This window comes from Globicephala melas, chromosome 8 (genome assembly GCF_963455315.2).
Source record: "Globicephala melas chromosome 8, mGloMel1.2, whole genome shotgun sequence".
Lineage (NCBI taxonomy): Eukaryota > Metazoa > Chordata > Mammalia > Artiodactyla > Delphinidae > Globicephala > Globicephala melas.
This window is the reverse complement of record NC_083321.1, coordinates 13,830,515-13,855,467: the sequence shown is the minus strand read 5'-3', so window position 1 is coordinate 13,855,467 and position 24,953 is coordinate 13,830,515. Positions and strand designations below refer to the sequence as shown.

At 53.0% G+C, this 24,953-nt stretch overlaps 1 protein-coding gene and 1 long non-coding RNA gene across 2 annotated transcripts in view; one reads left to right on the top strand and one right to left on the bottom strand.

Annotated features, from left to right (window-relative positions):
• LOC132597667 (uncharacterized) overlaps nucleotides 1–16,040 on the bottom strand; it is a 100,254-nt gene extending 84,214 nt beyond the window's left edge. The window contains exons 1-2 of the long non-coding RNA XR_009564857.1: nucleotides 15,928–16,040; nucleotides 14,487–14,544 (exon numbers count right to left, since the gene is read on the bottom strand). This is a non-coding gene — a long non-coding RNA (uncharacterized lncRNA). The remainder of the gene's footprint in view (nucleotides 1–14,486; nucleotides 14,545–15,927) is intronic.
• CREB3L1 (cAMP responsive element binding protein 3 like 1) overlaps nucleotides 3,470–24,953 on the top strand; it is a 35,024-nt gene continuing 13,540 nt past the window's right edge. Inside the window, exons 1-2 of the mRNA XM_030864582.3 lie at nucleotides 3,470–4,012; nucleotides 22,756–22,984. Of these exons, the coding sequence (XP_030720442.1) occupies nucleotides 3,911–4,012; nucleotides 22,756–22,984 (331 nt within the window). The 5' untranslated portion in view covers nucleotides 3,470–3,910. The remainder of the gene's footprint in view (nucleotides 4,013–22,755; nucleotides 22,985–24,953) is intronic.

Here is a 24,953-nt window from a genome sequence, read left to right as displayed (position 1 = left end):
TATAACATACTACCGATTAGAAGACACATTCTGATTTCAGAGGTGTAAGTGTGCATCTCAGAATCAGTGAGTATGATATTTATCTCACAAGCTTGTTCCAAGCGTTAAACGAGGTAATATAAGTCAAGTATTTAGTGCCTGGCACAAAGCAAGTTCTCAATAAATGTCAGGTATTTTTATGGTTCCGGGGGGAGCGAGGAAGGAACCACAGGCCAAGGGGATGGAGAAGAGTGAGAGCTTGGGGCCTGAGGCCCACTCCCGCCCTCTTGGCAGGGTGCAACCCCAGGGACTCCACTTCTAGCCCTGTGGGGGGTACAGGGAGAGCAGCCATGAGGCCCATTTTAGGGAGCCACAAGAGAACAAAGGGCCCCCTTCTGTGCCCCGGAAGTCAGCCTAATCTCCAGGATGAATATGTTTTCATTTCTCAGAAGTTCCTGTTAGAGTGTGCCAAAGCATTTTTTCCTTTACAATCCAGGCAAACAAGGCAGGTTTACTTTGGGCGACCTTCTCACCACCACCCAGAGCCTGCCTGCCAAGTGTAAACACCCAGCCTTGCACCCTCCTGGAGGCTCCAGGATGGAAGCCTGGAAAATCGGAGCTCCAGGCTTCCTAAAGAGGCAGGTCCTTCACCTTACCTCCCCCTATTCCCTGCGCCTCTCTCTCCACCTGACCTCCAGTGTCTGGGACAGGCAGGAAGCTTACCTCTGTCCCTTCCCTCCTGTGCGTTGCTGTGTGGGTTGGAGCATCTTTATGCGTTATGCTTCACAGCTGGAGCCACTGCTGAGAGCACCAACCAGACTTTCCTGAGGCCACAACCAGAGGGGCTACGGTCTGTGAGCTTTTCTTGACCTGGAGTATTTCGGGGTGTTTGCAGCACCAATCTGGGCCTCCTTCCCCCGCCCCTTCAGATGTAGAGAAGGGGCCTGAGGCATCTGGGCCTCAAGCTCAGGACTGGCCTGGGGGAAGTAGACCCTCCCTGTTGGGTCAGAACCCAGACTGCAGACCCGGTGAGCTGTCTACTTTCCTCTGCTGGAAAATCTTTAAGAGATATAGATACCGAAGGGATGACTGCTACAGAAGGCTTCAGGTGGGCCCTCTAATCTGAACAGGCACAATTCTTTTCACTACTTGAATAGAATCAGTGAGACCATAGCGACTGTGTATAGGGCATTGGGGTTTCACATTCATCCTCTCTCTCCCATGTCACTGCCTGCCCCTCCCAGTCTTTCTCTTGCTTTCTCCTCTACTTGCTGTTCCCTCTATCTGGAATGCTTTTCCCTCCATTTTTGCCCCATAAACGACTCCAGTTCTCAGATCACACATCACTTCTTTAGAGAGGGCTTCCTTACCTACTCAATCATATCACACTATTTTATTTCCTTCATAGTCCTATTACTATTTGAAATTATCTTCGTAACATTTTTTTTTTTTTTTTTTTTTTTGCCCATTCTTTCCTCATTCACTCTAGAACTTAAGTACTTAATCACGACTGTATCCCCAGGGCCTGGTCTAGGGACTGTTCACAGGTGCTCAATAATACTTGTAGAATGTGTGAACAAACCCCCTGCCATCCTTCTCTACTGTACGTGCCAGGCTCCACACTGCCCATTCCTCTTCTCTCCTCTCCCTGTCCCTTCCCCCCCAGGATTTCTCTTGGGACCTCCTGCCTCTCAGACTCCACAGGAGGTGCTGGAACCAGAGTGTCTCCCCAGGATTATTTTCAATGGTTTCCTGGGGTGTTCACCTGGGTAAGAATCAGGAAAGAGAGGACACGCTAATCTTATTTATCTAAAACTGTATAATCTTCCCCAGTCACTTAAGTGGTGCTTATGTCTCTAATTACAGAGCAGGCTGGGAGGAACACAGGCACAATTTCCAGCCAACCTCAGGCAGAGGGGCACTTTTGTTCCTTCTGGGGACCTGCAGGGACTCCAGCTCGGGAGCCAGGACTCCAGACACCTGCAGTCGCAAGCTCACCCACCATGGACTGACTTGTCTGCCCAGCCAGAGATGGCAACCCCCCACGCCCACAAAGGATCAGCTACATTCTCAGTATCTGACTGCTCCCCAGTTGGCCAGAGGTGACACACTTGGGGAAAACTCCCATGGTCTCAGCACCCTAATTCTACCTGGCACTGTTTAGAGAGTGAACTGATTTCTTTTTGGCCCTGCCTAACTTCTCAGAGTTACATTGCTGGTGAACTGGTCCCCAGAGCATGGGCTGTATTCCCAGCTTCTCAAGAGCAAACTCTCCGGGAGGCCCAGGAGCTAATAGTCATATGACAATGTGGAGGGTCAGAACGTCATTCTCCAGAACTATGTCAACTGGATCAGGAGATGGGGGAAAGCCACATGCCTGCCCGCCCGCCCCAGGCAAACAGCTGCTATCTCAGCCTAGCTGTGTGCCCTTTCCCCACCTTGGCACTGAGAGAGCAATTTGGGTGACATCCCTGGCTTAACTGCGATGACATCTCTGCTTCTTAAAGGCTTTTGGTTCCTGAGCTAATTAAAAGCTCCAGACAGGGAGGACACACTTAATCCTATTAATGACTTCTGGGCAGGAACAATGTGCCCAGCCCGCGGAGGGAGTGACTTTCTGACCACTTGCATTTGTTCAGGTGCCTGGTGATTGTTTATCAGCCCTTTCAAGAGATTAAGCTGTACTCTGGAGCGGGCCACTTAGGTAATGGATCCAGGGGGCCTGGGAGTGTCCTGTGACCAGGGAGCATGCAGCCAGCCTACATCTTGGCTCACGCAGAGCCCATGACTACTGTTCTCCAACTTCTTGCTCTTCAGAAACACTAGGGGTACTCGATGATTGATGAGAAGAGGGGTCCTTACCTCATCTCTCCTGTCCCCCCCAGCACTTTCACACACAGGAAAGCTGGATACAGTCCTCGCCCTGAGGGATCTCAGAGTCCAGTGGGTTTATAGACACATGAGCAAACAATAACAATACTGTATTAGACTCAGCACATGGAGGTAAGCACACCATGCCCTGTGGGTGTATAGTGATGGTAACTGCTTCAGCCTGGGGGTCAGGGAAGGCTTCCTGGAGGAGGAGACCTGAAAATCTTCCCATTGAAAGGAGATTTGTTGAGGGGCCCAAGAGATGGAATTCCCTGACTTTGGATTTGGTTCAGGCCCTAGCATAAGCCTGGAAGAATAGAAATAACTCAGCTCCCTCGTGAGCTTATGGGAGTGTGGTTGGCAAAGCCTTAAGATGCTGAGGTTCAAGGAACACAGTTATTGGCTCTAGGACAATTTTGCTTCAAGCCCCTATCTTTTCAGAGAAAAAAGATTGGCAAGACTAGCTCGCAGCTGTCTCTTTAAAAGAGGAGGGACGATTCCTCAGGCCGCTCCTTCTCCTCATTAATATGAAATTATCGTGAATATTGATATGGAGGAGTGGCGCCTCAGCCAGCTGGGCTAACCAGCCAAGGGGTTCCCGGTTTCACAGAGAGGAAAAGTGACAGAAGCCGTGCAGAGGGAGACGCAGAGAGAGCGGAGCGCCCGGCAGTCACCCAATCTCGGGGGAGCGCTCAGCTCCCCCGCCCCCGGCTCCCACCCAGTCCGGGGGGCTCCTCAAGCCCTCAGCCCCACTCCCGGGCTCCCCATGGAAGCCAGCTGTGCCCCCGGAGGAGCGGGAGGAGGAGGAGTCGGCTAAATGCCCGCGGTGCGCCCGGGGCCCCTGAGCCCAGCCAGCTCTGCGCCGCTGCCCTAAGGCCTCCGCGCCCCCCGCGCCCCCTACCCGGGGCCGCGCAGCCTCTGCCCGCCCCTCCCCCGGGGCTCTGCCCGGGACCTGCCCCCCGCCCGCTTGCCAGCGCTCGGGCCGGAGCTCTGGGCCGGGCGCGCCGCCGCCCTGGAGTGAGGGAAGCCCAGCCGAAGGGGGTCTCCGGAGCCTGCCGCGATGGACGCCGTCTTGGAGCCCTTCCCGGCCGACAGGCTGTTCCCCGGATCCAGCTTCCTGGACTTGGGGGATCTGAACGAGTCTGATTTCCTCAACAATGCGGTAAGATGAAGAGTCTGTGTTTTCCTTCCACCACTCCTTACTCCTTTTCGCGGTGCACCTGGGGCCCCCTGAAGGACTGGACTACACAGCACTGGGCAGAAGTGGGGGAGGGGGCTCGGTGCAGGGTCCCCTTGAGAGACACGTGCTTAGAGCTCTGAGATTTGGTGACTAGATCCCTCGACACCTCCCTAGACCCCGAACCTGGAGCCTCTGAGCTTGCGCCCGTGCACGGTCCTCCTGGAGGCTCCGTCCATGGATACATTGGCCTCGGCCTTCTAGGGGAGGGGAAAGTCGAGGCGTCGGGCCATCGGATCCACTGATACGACCTCAAGAAACAGCAATTCTGCCCCCCCCCAAGTCTTCTAATCGTCCTCCACCCACCCTGGGGTTCCGGGACCAGACTGGGCGCAAATTGGCGGCGCCCTTTCCTGCGCCCCCTTTAAGACCTCGGTGGCTCTGCGTCTGGTTCTCCGCTGGGGGGCGCACAGGGGAGTGTTCGAGGGCCAGAGACCAGACGCCCCTTGGGGGGCCAGAGGCCGACCCGGGTTTTGAGCCAGACCCGGAAATATGGGGTGCTGCCCTGGCCTCCCCAGGAAGTCAGGCCAGAGATCCCCCAGGGAGGGACCTCAACTGGTCAGGGCAGCACGGGGTGATCGCTCAGAAGGAGGGAGGTCTTTCTCTAGGTCTGTTTCTCTGTCCCTTATGTCTCCCTGACTGTCTCTCTCTCCCTGTGGCTTCGTGACTGTCTCTGTCTCCGGGCTTGTCCTTCTCTTTCTCTTCCCCTCCCTCCCTAAGGAAACGTGGCTTCTTTCTTCTTCCCTCCCTCCCTCAGGCTCAGCCCTAAGGCCCTGGGGGGTGGGGGGATGGGCTCGGTAATGGGAGAAAATCTTTGGGTTCAGAAGGGCCTGCCGGGTTGAAATGTGGGCTGCTTGGGGGATCTGGGGGGATTCCCCCACCCCATGCAGTGACCTGCCAGTCTCTCCCTCTTCCCCTCCTCCCCCCCCCAGCACACACACACACACACACACACACACACACACACACCCAGTGATCATCTCAAGGGTCTCTATTTGCTGGCCTCTAACTCCTGGGACTAAGATAAACCTGGCAGACAAGAGCCAAGTGCACTGAGACTTAAAGGACTGGGCATCTTGGACTTCCACCTAAACTGTTCCAGGCTGCTGGTGGGGAACAAGTTCAGGGACAGGAACCTGAGTCAGGGAGGCATGGGGTGAGAGGTCTCCCGGTCCTCCATTAGGCGGTAGATCCAGGTCACCCTGCTCTCTAGGAAGGCCCCTGGTTCCAGTCAGAGAGAGCACACTTCTGCAGACAAGCCGAGGGGAAGGGGGGAGAGGGCTTGAACCAGCAGTGGGGAGACCTGGGTTCTAGTCCTGCCTCTGCTTCTGCCTCTCCCTGTGAGCCTGGGCCATGCAACCAGCTTTCCTCCCTGGTCCTGTTTCCGTGTCTGTAAAATGGGAAGAGGTTGGATCATTCTTTCTAAGGATGGTCTGGCACAGATCCTAGGAATGAAGTAGCAGGGATCTGGGGTTCCATATGCCCCTCCTGGAGTTGGTAACAGGTACTGGTCAGAGGGAGGGAGTTTGCTGCAGCGCGTACCTTTATGGGCAGAGCCCCCCTGTGAGGTTCCCTCAGCCCTCAGCAGCTCTGAGTTGGACTTTCTTCTGAATGAACTCTGCCGCCTACAGCCTCTTCCTGCTGCTCCATTCAGCCTTGCATCCCCAGCTGCTCATCTGGGCCTTGGTCCAGCACAGGAAAGGAGGCATGATCATGATCAGACAGTGGTATCCAGTACTGGGCCTGGGGAGGGAAAGCCCTGCTGGGAAAGCTCCTTATCTCAGGCCTAAGCAAGGCCAGGTGAGGCAGGGGGAGAGGAAAGAATTTCTAAGAGGAAAGAAAACTCCTGGGCTGGGAATCAGGAAATTTGGTTCTAGCTGTGCTTCTGCCACCAGCCAGCTGGGCAGTTCAAACAAGTGACTTTTATTCCTGTGGGCCTTGGATTCCTCATCTGAAAAATGGAGATACAGAAGTTTCCCCATAGTGTTATTATAGAGATTTAGTGAGAAAATTAATTAAAGATTAATGCAGGACGATGCCTGCCAGGTAAGTTTCCATAGTTAACATGCTCTGGAGACTAGATGGGGTAGTAGTAAAGAATACTCTGGTAGGAGTTGCTTTGTGACCCTGAGCAGGTCACCTTCCTTCTCTGGCGCCTCCATCGTTTAGATGTCTAAGGTCCCTCCCAGCTGGGACCCCATACCAACCCCATCCCCAACTCCCTCTTCATCCTGCATGAGGACAGGAAAGTGTTTCCAGGGTTAAAGATGGAAAGGGGTGAAGTTTGTGTGCTTCTCAGTCTGGAAAATGGAGGGTAGGTTATTCACTATCCTTCTTAAAAATCCAGATAAAAGCCATAAAGTCACGGTGGAAACCGTGTGTGCTCTATTACTCTGTACAAAAGGCAAAAATCAAAAAGGATGCTTACCCTGAACACAACTGTGTAAGAAATATGCAGTCGCTTGGACAGAGACAGGAGAATGAGTTGCATACTTTGCATAAGCCATGTGTGCTTAGAGGTGGCCAGGGGTGCTGTATTTTTCCTTCTGTGAGAATACCTTCATCCTATTGCAATCTTGTCTATGTGATTCTCAGAGACATCCCTCGGAAGGAGCTGCCCTTCCTGCCAGATGAGGGTGCTTCTCCTCCCATCCCCTCCCCACTCTCCCACAGTTCCTGACGTGGCCTCCCTAGAGCCGTCTTCCCTTGGACCCTGTGACCCCTCAGCCCCTGGGCAGGTATGAGAGAGGGCCTGGCGCTCAGAGAACTGGGATAGAGGACCAGAGGGAGAACAGGTCATGTCTCCAGAGAGAGACACTAGGTCCGTCCTCCGGCTCAGGGGAAAGGATGACTCTGGTTTCTTTAGAGGGAAATGGCTTTGGATCCCAGAGAAGCCCCATCTGGGAGGGTGTGGGGAGGAGGAGAAGGAGGAAGAGGAGTTCTGTTGTCTCAGAGGGGCACAGCAGGAAGCTGCAAGGATGTTTGCCCAGCACACTCATTCACCTCCCAGCAGCTGGTGAGGCCAGGTGTGGGAATGACAAGGACCGGGGGCCAGCCCAGGGGAAGGGGGGTGGTGAGGGCTAAACCTGATCACTGCTCCCCAGGCCCCCAGCCTGGCTTCTCCTGAGCTGAGTAGGGAAGCAGAGAACCACTACCATTACTATTTCCACCACCCCAGCCTTTGGGGGATTTAGGGAGATTAGAGAAGTATGTGCATTTGGGTGTTCCTATGTCTGTGTGTGGGCCTTTAACAGCCCTTAAAAGGGGAGGGGTGCGAGCGCATGTGCCTGTGTTTCTCTTTAAATTCTCACCAACAGGAAAGAGGACCCAAGGGCCAAGGCACTCTGGTCTCCAGGTAGAATCCACTACAAAAGAACTAATAGAGAAAAACTAATGGAGGAGCCCAAATCTCAGCGCTCCCCTTCAGGAAAGGAGATCGCCCCGGACACCTCCTTCTCCTCTAAAACACTGTTTATTTTGGGCAGCCTTTTATTTTGGTTTTGCTCCCCCCACTAGGATGTGAGCTCCTTGAGGGCAGGCGTTTAACTGTCTTGTTCACTGCTGAGTGCCCAGTACAGTGCTTGGCACAGAGGAGGCTTCAACCAACCATTGCTGAATGAATCCTTTTTCCCTAACCCTCAGGCCAGCCCCACATTTTTTAAGGAAGAGGAAAAAGGATGCTCTCTACTCCCAGCCATCAGGGTACTGCGGCCCACACTGTCTCTGAAATTCAGGAAGGTTTCCAATGAGTTATCATTGCCTTGAGTCATCCCTACCCTTGGCACAGACCCCCACAACCCCTGGTGTAGGATAGTCTACAGCTGACAGATGCACAGCAGATTTTGAGCTTGTGGCTTAGGCTTCACCCTGAGCACCAGTTGGCTCTAGGGCTTCCATCTTCCCCAGTTTCCCCTTGTCCAGTTTGCAGGGACTCCTGGATCCACACTCACCCAGCTTAAAACTAAGTCTTTTCTAGTCCTGCCGCGGGGCCTTTGCACATGCTATCCCTGACATCTAGAATGCTTTCCAGTTCTCTCCATCTCATCTTACTCAGTTCAAAGGAAGCCTCGTTAGAGAAGCCTCCCCAACCACCTCAAGTGGGACCCCTTATTGTTTTGTTTCAGTCCGTTGTTGTTGTAGTTGTTGTTGTTTTGGCCGTGCCGCACAGCATGTGGGATCTCAGTTCCCTGACCAGGGATTAAATCCTATGCCCTCTGCAGTGGAAGCACGGAGCCTTAACCACTGGACCGCCAGGGAAGTCCCTGTTTCAGTCCTTTGATTTCTTCGTAGCTCGTATCTCAATTTGCTGTTATTTTATCAGCTTATTATCCACTTCCTCTGTGAGAAAGCAAGTTCCCTAAGAACAGAGGCCATGTCAGTTGTGTTCATTGCCATAAACCTAGCACAGTACTGTGGCACAAAATAGGCGTTTAGTATAGTAAAACTCAACCATAAAACAATAAGCTGAGTCCAAAATTTTCAATCATACAAAATGTGGAGTTATGTTATTGTAGAATCAATGAAAAGTGGTATTTTTCAGTTGGTCTGTACTATCACAAAAAGCACAAAAGTAAAGATTGTGAAACCTTAGTGCATATGCAGCAAACCAAGCTGAGAAAGTTCCAGAGGAGCACGAGGCAGTCACTTCTTTACCAGCCCCACAAAGATAAGAGCTTTTCCCACCTTTATTTGAGATGGGTCCCAGACATAGGACAGAAGCCAAGTTTTGGTCACATTGTAGTGTACTTTGCTCTATTTCAAGGGTCTACTGTATTTGTAGAGAAAATGATTTCAGACTCCCTTATAGGCAGTCCCTGTAAGGGAAGGGGAGACTGTTTTTAAGAAGACAGGCCTGAGTGTTCAAGAAGTGTACTGATAATTCCAGAAGGGGCCCTGGATTCTCAGGTTCTGGCCTAGCCAGCCCTGAGGGTGATGCGGACTGGGTCCCACAAAAATGCTGCCTGTGTCCCCATCTGCTGTGAAGTCCCTCCGGCTTACCTGGACCAGCTGGGAATTCACTTGGTTATTTTTCAATACATACATCCATCCTTTAACAACTGGGAACTAAAGGAGCGCCAGTGTTGGTCACTGTTAAGAATGACCTCCAGCCACTCACAGCCAAATGAGAGAGACAGAGAGGGAAGCAGACAGAGCAGCACCGCGGGGTGCCATGATGCAGCAGAGCATGATGGGAGCCCAAAGAGGAGCCTCCAGCCGGGCTGGAGATCATGGAAGGTTCTCAGAGGAGGTGACCTCCCCACCCTCCCTCTCCAATATCACCATCCCTATAGGCAAAGGAGTTATTGGAAGGTATTTCGGCAGGGAGGACTGGGGCCGTGTCCCTTTTACTGAGCCTGTTATATAAGCATCACTGGCCCCTGTGCAGATGAGAAAACTGACACTTACAGAGGAGGGGACATCTAAATGCTGTTCTCGGGACAGGGTCCCATGGAGTCAAGGAAGAGAAATCACCATCTTCTCTCCCGCTCTTGTTCTGGTTTGGACTTTGCCCTCCAGGGCAGGAACGTTTGGGATCTCAGATATGAGAGGGGCTCCGCCGTCACGCTCACTCACTCCCATCCTTAGGGCACCATGGATGCCTAGAGCTTTAAGGGCAGAGCCAGCACGTTGCCTGGCCTGTCAGAGGAGAGACCACACATCCCATCCCCTGCCCTCTCCTCATCCTCACTCTAGGATGCCACTCCCCGGCCCACCTGGGAACTTGGACCTTTGCTCTCTGCAGTTTCCAGGACTCCCCAGGAGGGTCTGTTTCTGTCTGGCCTGGCCACTGTGCCAGGACAGGGGAGGACGAAGGCCAGCCCCGCTTTGTGTCTTCCCTTCCCCATACAATGTGCCTCCTGCAAGTCCTGGTACCAAAGCCCTCTCAGAGCATCCCTCTGTGGGACCTGGCTTGCTCTTGAACCTCCCTCAAGAAACCAGCTCCAGATGCTGGAGAACAGGCTGTTCTTCTGGAAGTCTCAGCGCTCCAGGGGGCAGGATGGAGGAAGAAGATTTGGGTGGAGTTAAGTCAAGACCATGAGCATTGCTCTGGCTGGAACACGAAGTAACCCGCTTCAGCAGGCAGAGCAAATGGTAGAACTGGGGAGCAGGACTGGGCAGAAGGTAGGCATGAGGATGTCTGGTTCTGGGGAAGCTGGGAGGGGCAAGAAACAGCCCAGAACTCTGACCATCAGAGAAAATAGATCAAGGGTGATTTCCTTGGAATGTCAAAATCCTGATCCTTATGAACTGGACATACCACTGGACATGGACATATGTCCATGGACATATCATGAGCGAGGCCAACTTGACAGCTGGAGGAATATTGGGCTTCTCTGCTGCCAGGCTGAAGGTGCCTCTTCTCCCAACTCTCCCGGGACAGAGCCCTCACTGCAGCTTCCTTGGCCCTTGGCCCAGGAGCCATTTCACCCATCACAGAGAGGCTGACACATCTGGGCTGGGCTGTGTGGTCTGACAGAACAGCTGGACAGCAGCAGCTGTCCCCCTCTTCTTCTTCCAAAAGAATAACAAAAATGAAAGCAGCAGTGGAGTAAGGCAGGCTCTTCAGGCCCTCATGGAGAGCCAGGAGGCAGTTTGAAAGCAGCAACTGAGGGGACTTGCTGGGGAGGCAGACAGGCCCAAGCCTTTTCCCATGTGTTCCCTGCTGCCTAGAATGTTCTCACCTCTCCTCACCTCAGCTCCCTAACTCTCTGTGTGACCTTGGGCAAATCACTTCCCCTTGGTTTCCTCATTGCTGAACTAGACTGAGAGTTCTTTGAGGGCAGGGAGTGTCAGGCAATTGTTTTTATCTATTCACTAGTTATAGCTATAGTGACTGGGTGCTCAGGAAATGTTTATTTATTGAATAGATGGAAGGAAGGAATGAGAAGCGGTGATGGATGGATGAACGAGTGGGTGGATGGGTAATGGGAGAAAGGACACTCCCACACTTCAGCTTTGATGGTACTTTTCTTTTTTTAGGTGGATTTTATTTATCAAGTAGCGACTCTTAACCTAAATCCTACATCTACCTTTCACTCTATCATGATGGCCTTTTCTTTTTTCTTTTTTTTTAATTTTTATTGTAGTTGATTTACAATGTTGTGCTAGTTTCAGGTGTACAACAAAGTGAATCAGTCATATATATATATATATCTCCATTCTTTTTCAGATTCTTTTCCCATATAGGTTATTACAGAATATTGAGTAGAGTTCCCGGTGCTATACAGTATGTCCTTGTTAGTTATCTGTTTTATATATAGTAGTGTGTATATGTTAATCCCAATCTCCTAATTATGGTGGCCTTTTCTATTATGAAATATATCATGCACATAAGAGAATATATATAATGCATGTATATGAATTACAAAGTGTAATAAAATGGATACCTGGGTACTCACTACCCAGCTAAAGAAATCGACCCAGCTCTCAATATCCTGGGCTCTCAAAGTTGCATGAGCTTGGGGAAAAGTTGAGCTGTAGACTCTAAATCCATTCCACTCTGGGCAGATTCTGAACAGAAATTCTCCTGAGACCTGGTGTCTATTCCCAGACCCCACCTTACCAGACAGCAAGTCCACAGGTCAGAAGGCAGATACCCCAACAAGCGCTGGGGAGCCAAGCCATACCTGAGGTGGTGTGGGGTGACCATTAGTGGTTGGTTTTAGCCCTGCCCAGACCTGGGAGCAAATCCTGGCTCTCATCATTTGTCATCTGTGTGAGCTTGGACAGGTGCCTTAACCTCTCTGAGCTTATTTTCCTCATCCATTAAGTAAGGATGACTGTAGCACACAGGGTTCTTACAAGGACTCAGACAACTCTTGCAAAGAGCCTAGCACAGTGCATGGCACACAGCAAGCCCTCTATAACAGTTGTTGCTGCTGTTTTCATTCTGATTGTTGCTGTCGCTGCCCAAAAGGACAGTCCTCAGCATTGGACTGCCCTTGGAGGAATGTCCCATCTTCATCCCTTTGTTGACCCCTAACCATAGGGATTTTATTTGCCTACCTGTTGGACCTCTCTGGAGCTGAAAGGCTGTTTTCTTTGGGTAAAGGCAAAAGACCCCAGGCCTCTTCTCAGGGCTATGTCTTTCTGGGCATCAGGAGAGGGATGGCCAGGGATGAGCAAATCTGGGGCCCCATGTGAGGACCCAGTGCCTGGAATGGGGGACCATATTTTGTATCTGGCCCTAGGTGCTGGGATGGGACAGCAGGAAATCGATCATTATTCCTTCAACATCCAGTGTTGTCATGTGTGCTTAAGAGCACAAGCTCTGCAATCAGAGCTTGGGTTCAAATCCTGGCTCAGCCACTTGCTAACTGAATAAACTGGGTAAGCTACTTAACTTCTCTGTGCCTCAGTTTCCTTAACCATTCAATGGCAGTACTAATAGTACCTACCTGATCTTCTGAAACTTAAGTCAGGTACTGCATGGAAGGAACTAGAACAGTGCCTGGCATATAAATATTAGCTATTATTGTTATTAGGTATACTGTATGCCAGTCCCTGTGTGAAGCCCTGCAGAGGGTTCAAGGATGAAATCCATCCTATATCCTACCCTCAAGGTGGTTAAAGTTTAGAAGGAGAGATGGGTCCCATTGTGGATAATTAGAGTTCAAGGCATCATATTAACCAGTGGCTGATGAATGCTACAGTGGTATAAGATGGAGAGGACTCCTCCAGCTGGGTGATCAAGGAAGGCTTCCTGGCGGAAACAGCACTGAGTTGGGCCTTAAAGGCTGATAGGAGTTAGAATGAGGAGATAAAAGGCAAAGGCCTTCCAGGCACAGGGAATGGTACCAGGAAAGGCCCTGCAGCCATGGAGCTTACAGCAGGTTTAAGGAACTGGGAGCAGTCATCCAATGAGGCTGGAGGGAAAGGAAAGATGAGGGGTTCCAGCTATAGTGGAAAGTTGAGATCAATTTGTGACAAACCTTGAATGCTGTGCTTAGGAGCTGAGAGTTTTTTCAGCAGGCAGAAGGGAGCCAGTGATAGTTCTCAATGATAGTTCTGAGCTGGACAGGGCAGTGGTCCCAGCTCCCCTGAACCGTGTCAGTGCTAGGAGGTCTAGAGTCCATTAGGGCATCCCAGCTGTCAGCCTGTCTGGATGATCACGGCCTCTCCCCCAAGACAGCATTGTGGGCTCCTCTCTGTGCCCGGAGCAGGCCGAGGCAGCAACTGACCCCAGGTCCCTTCTCTCCTCTGATTTCTACCCCCTGCCCTGATGTCACTCTCACACTGGCCAGGAGCACCAGTTCCCTTCTGGCTCTCTCATCCCCAGCACTTGGGGCCAGGCTGGCCTGGGGAGGCCCAAGGCAACTCCACCCTTGCGGAGACACAAGCTGTCCCTCTTTGGGGCTGAGAGCTCCAGTCTGAACCATGTCGTGCCTCCTGGCCCAACCCCAAGACCCTAATGGGGTTCCCTCACACTCTCAGGACCCTCCAGTATCAGGCAAAGCACGTCCCCATTGATCCCAGGGGCCTAGAAGGATCTGAGCCCTCCTTCTGAGCCCAACCCAGCTTGGCACCTCCTCTCCTTGGCCCTCCCACCCATCAACTGGGACAAGATACCCAAAGCCCCTTTCATCATCCTCCCGGAGAAGAGGCCCAACCCTGCCCTCTACCACCCCAAAGCCTTCACCCCTTTCTCTCCCAGGGCTGCAAACCAGTTCCACATTTGCGATCTGGCAGGCACTATCTGCTCAGAACTTTCCCCTCCCAGTTAGCTCAGGCTTCCATCTCCCCGCCCCCGCACCCTTCATAGTCAGACCAGGGGGTCTGCAGAAGGGGAAGGGCTCTTGCCTCTGGTGACCCCTTCAGAGGTCTGAGAGGCAGCTGGACTGTGGCAAGGAACCAGAGGGACAGTGGACACGAGGCTCTCCCAGGGAGAGATGAAAGAGGAAGGGTAGGAGGCGGGGCAGAGGCAGAACTTGAGCAAGCATATGAGGGGATGAGGGCTTGGGGGTGGTGAGGGAAGGAGTGAGGTGGTTCCCAGCTCAGCACATTCCTGAGACATCTGGACGTGCTGGAAGGGCCCCAGCTGGCCTGCATGGCTGTGGCTCCAGCTTCTCTGCTCTGTGATGTCAGGACCCAGCATTTCCCCCTCCTCTCATAGTCCCGCTGGCCTGGGGTCCACCTTGGGGCTGAGGTGGACCCTCAGCCTGGGGTCTCCTCCCTGGACCTCTCACCTCCAGTAAGCAAGAAGCCCCTAGGGCAGTGGAGGAAATGCCTGAGTCAGAGGAGGGCCCGGGCCTGATGCAGGAGGCAGCCATGGAAGACCCAGGGGTTTGCCCATGCGACTGACTCAAGGAGATTCCTCCTTTGGGCTGGTGCCTGCCCCCTCCCTTCTCCTTGGAAGGGAGATGGAGACAGAGGAAAGACTCTGGGAATGGCTGCTTACCTTGAGCTGTGTGATCCTGGGCAAGTCCATTCCTTCCCTTGGCTCTCAGTTTTCCTCTCTGTAATAATAATGATAATAATAATAATAATAATAGCTACATTTGAAAAGAGGCTTCTATGTGTCTTGCATTGCACAAAGCACTTTACAAATGTTGTCTCATTTAACCCTCACAGCAACCTCACAGGTGGCGTAGATATAAGTTCCCCTATTTCATAGCTGAGACAGAGGCTCAGAAAGGTTAAGTAACTTGCCCAAGCCTACACAGTAGGCAGCAGAGCCAGGATTAGAACTGGATCTGTCTGCCTCGCTTGCTTATAACCATTGAACTACATTGCTTCTACAAGTAAACGGGGATGGACCTAATGATGCCAGAATTCCTTTCAGCTCTAAAATTGTAATGATTTCTTTTGGCTATCGTGGGGCTCTTCAAGAAGGGCAGGGGCAGGCATTAGTCACACACTGGGTGGGGGAAGGAGGGCAGAGTCAGATGGCTTTGAAGCATCAGATCGGTCAGGAATCTTTGGAGGTCCCCTCCTTGGAGCCCCAGGGAAGTCCAAACCCCAGGGGCTGGAGTCACAGCCTGATCCCCAGCCGAGCCCAGGGGTCCCACACCTTCCCTGAAGGAAGGGAGTAAATAAGGAGAGAGAATGCAACTTCTTCCAAAAATAAAACCTGAGGACAACTCAGACAGGCCCGGGACCGCTGAGGAAGCCAGAGGCCGAATGCTGAGTGCACAGAGGAGAGGGAAGAGGCCAAGGGAATTCCAGCCAGAGCCTGGTGGCAGGCTCCAGCCCAAGAGGGCCTTCCAGCTGGCCAGGGGCCGGAAGAGCAGCTCGGCCGGTTGGCCACTGGGCTTCGTTTATCCTCTGGGACCTGGCCTAACCCTGGGGACAGTTCCTCCAGAGCTGAGTTGGGGGCTGTGGTCCCCAGGTACCTGGTCCGGCTGGGGCTTAAGAGCAAAAAGGCCTTGGGAAAGAACAACCCAGAGAATGGGTGCAACGGGCCCCACCAGGGAGGAGCCGAGGGAAGGCGTCCAGGCGTATGGAAACTGCCTGGGGCAGAAGCAGGCTGGCAGCAGAGCGGAACTCAGGGCAGTCACTCCTGGAGGCTCAGCTGCAGAAGGAAAGGCCTCAGTCCATTTGCTCACTGGCACATTCCTTCATTCGCCCACTCAGTCACTCAGCAAAGAGCTGAGCACCTACCATGTGCTGGGACCAGTGCTAGGCTTTGGAGACACAGATGAGAATTGGACACAGCGAGACACAGAGGTGACATGGCTGGATCATTTCAAGCTATACTAAGGAAGTTGGAAACTAGCCTAAGGACAGAGGAAGTCATTAGTGGATAGTGAGCAGGGGAGTCACATGGTCATATTTATGTTAGAAGATCCCAAGGTGGAGAATGTTCTGGAGACAGATCAGAGTTCAAGCCTTGCACCTACCTTCATAAATGGGTGGTCACACCACTAGTCAGGAAGCCCTTTGGGAGCAGGAACTGGGCTTTGTTCATCTCTGTATCCACAGGGTTGGGCACACAGTAGGTCCTCAGTAAACACTGAACAAATGCACGAGTGATGAATAAGTGGATGGGACTAGATGCCCTTATTCTCCAGAGGCCCCCAGCGCCAGCCCTGGCACTTAGTCTCCAGTGTCCTGATCTGTCCCACAGGGATCCTCCGGCTACTGCCTATGGACCAACATCTCCAGCAGCCAGACCCTGGGCTGCGGTGCCCTCAGTGGTGCCAGTCACAGCTAATCCCAGCCCTGGGTGGCGGCACTAGCGGCCATCGCTTCCTTCTGCCCAGACAGTACCTGGCACCCACCCCAAGGCTGCGCCACAGCACATGGGCCGCCCGGTCAGAAGATGCCAGGGGCTGGCTGGGAACTTGTAGGCCAGCTCTTCACTTTCCTGAGGGACCTGTGGTCTGGCCAGGGAAGGGCTACCACAGTGTCAGGAGGGGGAACTGGAGAGCCAGACTAACAGGGCTGGGGGCTGCAGAGACCGTGGACCCTGCTCTGCACAGCGGCAGCCTGTGGCGGGCACCAGCCTGCCCTTTCCTCTCCCACTTCTTTTCTCCAGCACACAGGCACGGAAGAGCTCAGTTCCCATGGTACCTCTTCCTCCAGTCCCAGCCCTCACCGTCCCAGCCCCAGGCAAGCCCGGGACTCCCAACGCTCCCTCGCTGGGGGTCACATGACTCAGGCATGTGGCTTGGCACAGTCAGCATTCAGCGCTGTGGTGTTGTGAGATGTTGTGTGTGTTTGTGTGAGAGTGTGCATGCCCACGTCTGTGACCGTGACTGTCTCGGGTAACTGCACGTATGTGTGTGTATGTGCGCACATGGGAGTCTGTGTCTGTCTGATCACATCTGAGGAGTGTTTCCTTGTTGGGTCTGTGTCAGTGCCTGCCAGTGTCAGCCTATGTGAGCCCAGAGAGTGTGTATGTGCATTAGTATCTGTGCCAGGCTGTATAGGGAACAGTCTGAATGTGTCTAAATGTGGGGATCTTATGTTGTGTGGTGTCAGGAAGATGGTGTTTCCCTGTGTAAGAACGAACCTCACAGCCCACGTCTGTGTAGCATGTGCGCACATGCACGCGCGCGCACACACACACACAGGGAAGCGTTTCTGCTTATTTGGACTCGGGCTCTGTGGTGAAGAGTTTGGTAGGGGGAAAATATGAAACCTCAGCAGCCGCCTTCCCCGGGCCTGTGGGGAATGGGGGATGAGAGTGAGGTTGGAGGCTGGAACAATGTGCTTCCCTTCACCCCTGTGCCCTGCCAGGAAGGCTCAGGGAGGGGCTGGCTCCAGGGATGAGGAAAACTGGCTCTGTCCCTTCACAGTCCCCAGAGATGCCAGAGCAGAGGAAAAGAGGCCACTTTCTGACGACTAGTCCACTCCACCCTATGCCTGCCACCCCTGCCTCAGTAGGAACACAGACTCTGTTGGGGAACGGATGGGGCAACAGGCCTAGAGAGGAGACACCACCTGCCCCTGCCCAGGTCTCACAGCACAGATGGATCTTGAACAGGGGCCTCCTGAGTCTGAGTCTAGGGCCTTTTTTCCTTCCTAGGACAGCCTTCCAGTCTAGCTCTGGGAAGATGCCTGGATCTCCCCTTATCCCCAAATGACTGGATGGTGATGCTTCAGGACTAGGAGGACCACTGGGTACCCAGGGGCCCACCTCCCTTCCCCAAGCCCCTCCCTGCTCTCTCTTGACCCTACCCCCCACCCCTCACCGCCACACACAGGGCACAACAGTGACTCAGACTGGTTGCCCTTCAGCTAGAAATGGGGGCAATTTTCTAGTGACCACGAGGCAAGTAACCGTCCCGGAATGTATGGGTCAGTGGAGGGGGGGGGCTAACCGGCGGGGGAGGGGAAGGGGAAATGTGAGAGGACTCTCCTCCCATCGCTCCCCAGAGCTCACTCTCTCGGAAGGAATGTCCGGGCTCGGCATTCCCCCCACTCCTTATCCCACAGCTCAGCCTGGACCCACTCCGGCCTCCTCCCTCCTTCCCCCAAACACAGACTGAATCAGCCTGGATTGGGGGAGGGGGAGAAGCCCGGGATGCGGGTGCAGGCGCCGAGGGGTAGGGACCAGAGAGAAAGGGGCGCTCTCAGGCTGCGGCAGGTGGGGAAACCTCTTTCCCACACACACCCTCAGGTGACAGCCGCGTCCCCAGAGCTTTTCCTTCTCTCTGCATCGACCCCCAGGGAGGAATTAGAGGAGGGGAACTGAGAGGAGCCTCAGACGGCGCTATTACCGCCCTGGAGTGTCCCACCTCCCCCTACCTGGGACAGAGACTCCCGTTGCCCCATCAATGCGCCCAAGGTAGGATTATTCGAGGAGGGAAGGAAGTCGCTGAGCTGGAAGAGCCGCGAAGGAATTTAAGAATTGGGGCCTGGCCTCCCCTCTGTCTTCACTTCCTCGGGCTCCCGGTGCAGGGTCGAGGCCACGCAGCTGATAAGGGTCTTAGGGCACCACAGAACTGCCAGGCGCACCTGAAAGCTTAAAGGGGCCATTTCTGCCTCTGCCTCAGGTGCAGAAAGGGACACAAGACAAACACACTCTAACCTTAACGCAGCTCGCGCTTTCGGCGGAGGCCGCGAGCCCTCCCCCGCGCGAGCAGTGCCCTCGTCCCGCCCCCTCCCCGCGGCTCCAGCGGCGGGTGTCTCGCAGCCTCCTCCCATTGGCCACGACCTCCGCAGATCCGACCAACCCAGCATGCTGGGTTGCGGCGCGGGGCGGCCCCCCGCGCGCCGGCGTTAGCCTCTCTTGGGCCACGCGGGGCCGACTGGAGACTCTCCTTTAAACTTAAAGGGTCGGCGACTGAGACCCGGCTCCGGGAGGAGATGCTGCGGAGGGGGAGGGGTGCGCGGGGCTGAGAGCCCGAGAGCTCGGGACCTGTCCTCCAAGAGAGGGGAGCCGGCGCCGGCTGCGCGTGGCAGCCGGGAAGGAGCTTACATTGGCAAGACTGTTGGAAAAAGTCTTCAACAAGGAGGGAAACAAATCATAATATTTCCTTCTCTGGCTTCCCACCCCAGTTGCTTGGAAAGGCAACCCCGGTAGAACGCTCACCCCCAGTAGAACCCTATCCCCCTCAGAACGTTGACTCGCTGCCCCAATCGTTTTCCATCAGGTAGTCTGAAACCTGAACTTTTTGTGTGTGAACTGGAGAAAGAGCTGGGTGTGGTTTTGGGGGGGTAGGAGAAGGGACAAGGGGCCTTGCTCAAGCTGAGGAGGCCTGAGATCTCCAGAGGGGGCTTTCCAGGGCTGGGGGGAGGGTGGGTACAGAGGAAGAAGAGAGGACAGGAAGGAGAAGTTGCTCCACATTCCTGTGCAGCCCCAGAGCTGCGGATAACCTCTCCCTCAGCATCACCAATTCACTGTGTGACCCTGGTAGGTCCCTCTCTGGACTTCAGTTTCCTCATTAGCAAGTGGGGAGAGGGGGCGTGGACCATGGGCTTTCTCAGGTCCCTTCTGCCTCTAAATTGATGGTATAAACCAGCCATAACTGGGCTGCTCTGAGGGGCCAGACACCAGATAGAAATAGGGCTCAAAGCTCTCTAAAGGGAGGCCCTCTGGCACGCTCGCATGAGCAGGAGGTGGGCCTGGGGATGATGGGACATCCCACCGTTGCCCCCAGAGGTCCACCCAGCACACAGGGAAGCCCTGAGCAAGGAGGACTGGGTTCTCTGAGTGTCCCCCACCCCCAATCCGCCTGCCCCTTGGCCGCCCTCCCCTTCCACTTGGCTCCCACCCTCTGGAAGCTCTGTCCTGCTGGGCCTTTGCTGCTGTCTCCAGCAGGTGGGGTGGGACTGCTCACAAAGCAGGGACCAACTGATCTCCCTCAGCAGGTGCCTGCAGGCACCCCAAAAGGGGTCTCCGAGACGGACCTGGCTCATCTGCCTGGAATCTTTTAGGGACCCTGGCCCAGACTGGAGGAAGCTTCTCTCCTCTCCCAGGCCCGGGGAAAGGGCTTGGCAAACCCTTATCGCCTGAGAAGCAGCTGCCGCAGAAATACCTTAGCAGCTGACTCACTAGGCTCTTCACAACCCCCTCCCACTGGGCCTCACACCAGGCCTTTCAGAGACCCTGAGAGAGAGAGAGAGAGAGACAGAGACAGAGACAGAGACAGAGGGAGAGAGAGGGCGCCCCCAGGTGGACTGACCCAGACTCTGCTGAGGGTGTAGCTAGGACAGTCCAGACTGTGGCCGGCTAGGTGGCTGGGGGACATTGCACACTGTAAATGGCCTTTGGCTGAGATCACAGTCTTGGAGACTTGTTCAGCCTCTGACTTCCTGGTACTGCCTCACCCCAGGCACTGATGGGACGAATGACATACTGATGGCGTTGCCCTCTGGGGTACAAGGCGCTGTCCCTCCACCAATAGCTGTTGAGTGTCTATCCTGGGCCAGGGGATGGGACCCAGCAGGTAAACAAGTCCAGACCCTACTACCTCAGGGAGTTCACAGTCTGACAGGCAGGCAATTCCCGATGAGGGGAACGTCTGCTGCCATTGGGGGAGGACTGGGGTGTGACTGTGGTTGTGGATGCTTCCCTGCTTTCCTTGGCTCCCTGAGCCTCGGTTTCCCTACCTGTCAAATATAGATACGCAACTTCCTTGTCTCCTTGGGTAATTGTAAGGATTAGATAAGACAATGTGTATGAAAGCACTTCAGAAAGTTAAAACCACAAGAAAAGTGTAGGATAGGGATGGTAAGTTCTGACAAGCCGGGGAGAGAATACTTAAGACGATGGGTTTCTGAACTCATTTTATCATGGATTCTCTGATCCATGCTTTGTTTGGGGGGAGGACCAAGCCACCTCCCTGCATTGGCTCCAGGCTCCATTCACCTCAGGCCCAGAGTTAGGCTTTTGATAATAACAATGGCTAACAGTTATTGAGCACTCACCGCATTCTAGGCCCTGTTCTCAGTGTTACATGTGTTTGCTGTACAGATACATACGTATGTTATTTGTATACATGTGTTATATGTATTTCCTCATTTTATCCTCATAATCCTATGAGGGTAGCATTAAGCACCTAACAAATATTTGATCCTCATCACAACACTGTGAGGTAGGAACTATTATTTCCCCCTTACAGATGAGGAAACTGAGACCCAGAGAAGTGAAGTAAACTTAGCAAGCAGTGAACTAGGAGTCAAAAGCAAGCTTATCTGCAGAGCTTGGGCTCATCCCCTGCCCCCCACACACAGATGCTCATGTGGCTCTGAATCTTATTCTCAGACAGAGGGCTTTTCTGCTCATCCCTTCCAGACTAGGACAGGCTCCAAGTATTCCAGGCCAGAAAGCCAACAACTCCGGACTCCAGAAGTCAGTCCTTACCCACTCTCCAGGTGGGACCCCAGGGCCAGAAGCAAAGCCCCAGCAAATTCATTCAGTCAGTAAAAAATGAATGAACAGGGAGCTCCCCTGGCAGTTCAGTGGTTAAGACTCTGTACTTCCATTGCAGGGGGCGCAGGTTCAATCCCTGGTCAGGGAACTAAGATCCTACATACTGTGTGGCGCAGCCAGCAAAAAAAAAAAGAATGAACAACATTTCCTTACATATTTATAATTCTTTAGAGAGAAAAAACAAGCACCTCCTATGTGCCAGCCACTGGATGCTTTACTAATAAGAGGTTTGTTGAGTAGCTACTATGTACCAGGGACTATTCTAAGTGCTTGACATGCATTAACTTGTTTAATCTTCACAATAACCCTAGCAGATAGGAACTATTATCATCCCCACCGTACAAAGGAGGAAATGAAACATAGAGACATTAATCAACTTTCCCAGGATCGTGGAGACCAATATTTTTCAGACTATTTTGTTTCTGAGAAATATATTTGACATCCTTCCCAAGAACACACACACACACACACACACACACACACACACACACACACAAAAAACTGAGATTAAAAAAATCTACCAAGTATTTAACTTCCCTATGTGCACTCTGATATTTTTCTACTCTATTTTGTTCTGTTTTCTTTTTTCTTAAATTCTGGTCATGACCTACTAAATTGATTTCACAACCCATTAATGAGTCACCACCCACAGTTTGAACGGCACTGAGTCATAGCTAGAAGCATCAGGGCCAGGATTCAAATCCAAATGATATGGCTCTGGAGCCTAATCTCTTGGTATAAAGAATGGCTGGGAAAAGGGAGACACTGGAGGCATGTGGACAAATGGGGACTGTACTAATGAGGGGGGCAGAGTCCTCAATAATCTCACCACCTTGCATTCCAGCAAAAGAGAATACAAAAGTCACTGATATTGCCTTTGGAATGCAAACTTGCTGGCATAGATACACTTAATCTTTAGTACTTAGTCCTCCCGTGAAGGAAGTAGGGTGGACTGAGAAACAGACTTGGGCAATCTAAGTGATTTGACCAAGGTCACAGAGCCAGCACTAAAGCCCTGTGTCCTATCACCTGGATTCTTTCACACCATCCAGGACTCACCCTTGAGGATACTGACAGAGAGGCTAGAGACGGTGGTGGAGGTGGTGGTGGCAGTAATGTGATGATGGGGTGACAGTAGTGATAGAAATGATAATAGTTGGTATGATGATGTGGGCTGGGGAGAAGTTGGTGTTGGTGGTGGTGGTATTAATGATGGAGGGAAGAGTAATGGGGAGGTTGTGGGGACAGTGGTGGTGGTGGCAGGGCTGGTGGCACCACCAGAGCAGCATCTGCGCCCCCTTTCCAGTGTGAGCTGACTCCCTCCTCTCCCCTCCCCCTTTGCTAGCACTTCCCTGAGCACCTGGACCACTTTGCAGAGAACATGGAGGACTTCTCCAACGACCTGTTCAGCAGTTTCTTTGATGACCCCGTGCTGGACGAGAAGAGCCCTCTACTGGACATGGAACTGGACTCCCCCACGCCGGGCATCCAGGCCGAGCACAGCTACTCCCTGAGCGGTGACTCGGCACCTCAGAGCCCCATTGTGCCCATCAAGATGGAGGATACCACCCAAGGTAAGAAGGGGTGGCGGGGCCCAGGGTACCAGACCCGAGAGGGACACCAGACCCAGAGGAGGGACACCAGACCCAGAGGAAGGACACCAGACCCGAGGAGCCCCCCGCCTTTTTGTTCTTCCGCAAGTCAGACCCAGAAGGGCATTTCTCAAGAGGGTCTTTGGCTGACTTAGGTCAGTGATGTGCAAAGGGTGGGTCCCAGACCAGGGGCAGCACCTGGGAACTTGTTAGAAATGCAGATTTTCAGGTCCCACCCAGACCTGCTGGATCAGAAACCCTGTGGGGAGGATCCAGCCTTCCAGGTGATTCTGATGCATGCTTAGGTCTGGGAACCAGCCTTAGAGGGAACAGCTGGGGGGGAGGGGAAGATTAAACAATAAATGTGGACAAGTCACCCAGACTCTAGAAACTTACCACCTCCTCACACTGTGATGTCCTCTGAGATGTTACCTGGGCGAAACACCTGCACCCTATTTTTTTTTTTTTTTTTTTTTTTTTTGCCACATCACACGGATCTCAGGATCTCAGTTCCCCGACCAGGGATCGAACCCGGGCCCCGGCAGTGAAAGCCCGGAATCCTAACCACTAGGCCACCAGGGAACTCCCCTGCACCCTACTTTTATTGCCAAAGGTAGGGTTCTCTAAAGCTCTCCTCTCCCCCACCTCCCTCCCTTTTAAGCAAAGTGCCCTTTGAGTTTTTCCTATCAGGTGATCAACATTTGAGAACTCCAGACTGTGCCCCACCTAGAAATGGTCTCTTTGGGCTCCATCATATTTGGACATATGTCTTAGCCTTGATAAGCCTCAGTTTCTTCATCTACAAATGGGAATAACAATAAACATTTCTATAGCACTCTCCAGTTCACAAAGTACCTTCGTGTTATTATCTCATTTGTCTCTCACAACTCACAGGTGAGGTCAGAATCACTTTTATCATACTCCCCATTTGTCTGATAAGGAAAATGAGACTTTGGGAAAGCTGAGTTATTTAGGTTACGCACACAGAAAATGCAGAGCAGGGACTTGGGAGCAAGCAGGCCCCCTGATTCTAAACATCACACCCATGCCACCCACCACACTTGCCGGCATTAAGGGGCGCTAAAGGATACTGGCTTTGGTGTGCATCCCGGCGCCTCAACCGGCTGCTGTGTGATCTTTAACAAGTTGCTTAACCTCTCTGGACCTCGGTTTCCTCAATTACAAAATGACGACACTAGGTATCTTGAGAATTCTGGCCAGGATTAAAAATATATATATGAAAAGTACCCAGCTCAGTCAGTGCCCAGCACATTTCATATGTGTGTGTGTGTGTGTGTGTGTATGTGTGTATATGTATATATATATATATATATATATATAATTAGCGACTATTTCCTTATGTATATAAAAGTCCTATTAAAACTATCGTGTCTAGAACCATGAACAGGGCTCTTATTCCTCTTTCCCTTTGGAGGACAATGGTCTTGAGTGAGTACTTTAATCTTCTCAACTATTAAATGGGCAGAAGAGCAGTGCCCGCTGCCAGGGTTGGTGGGAGAAATACACAAATTCATATGCAGCAGGAGCTTAGAATTAGACTCAGTGCAAGAAGTGTGAGCTGCCTCTGAGGATCTTTGCGATTCCCCAGGGGCAGAGACGGGACTTTGTACCCGGCCCCCATCCAGCCGCTTGAGGGCAGGGACACCTTCTGGGGCTTTAAGTGGCTCCAGGGCTCGTGGCTGTGGAGGTCTCAACTTCCCTGTGTGCCCTGGCCTCAGCCCAGCCTCTGGAGGTCACCTCGATGGGGTGTCAGGCCCCAGCCTGGGGAAGGGTAGCATGTGGGGTGGACAGCCTCCCAGCCCGGCAATTCTTCACCACCCCAAGTCTATTTTTAGAGCAGTTTGTCTGTGGGTCCTTTGCAGGGGGCAGCTTCCCGGAGGCCAGCGGGCTGGCCCTGTAATTTGGGAAGATTGTGGGTGTTCTTGGAGCC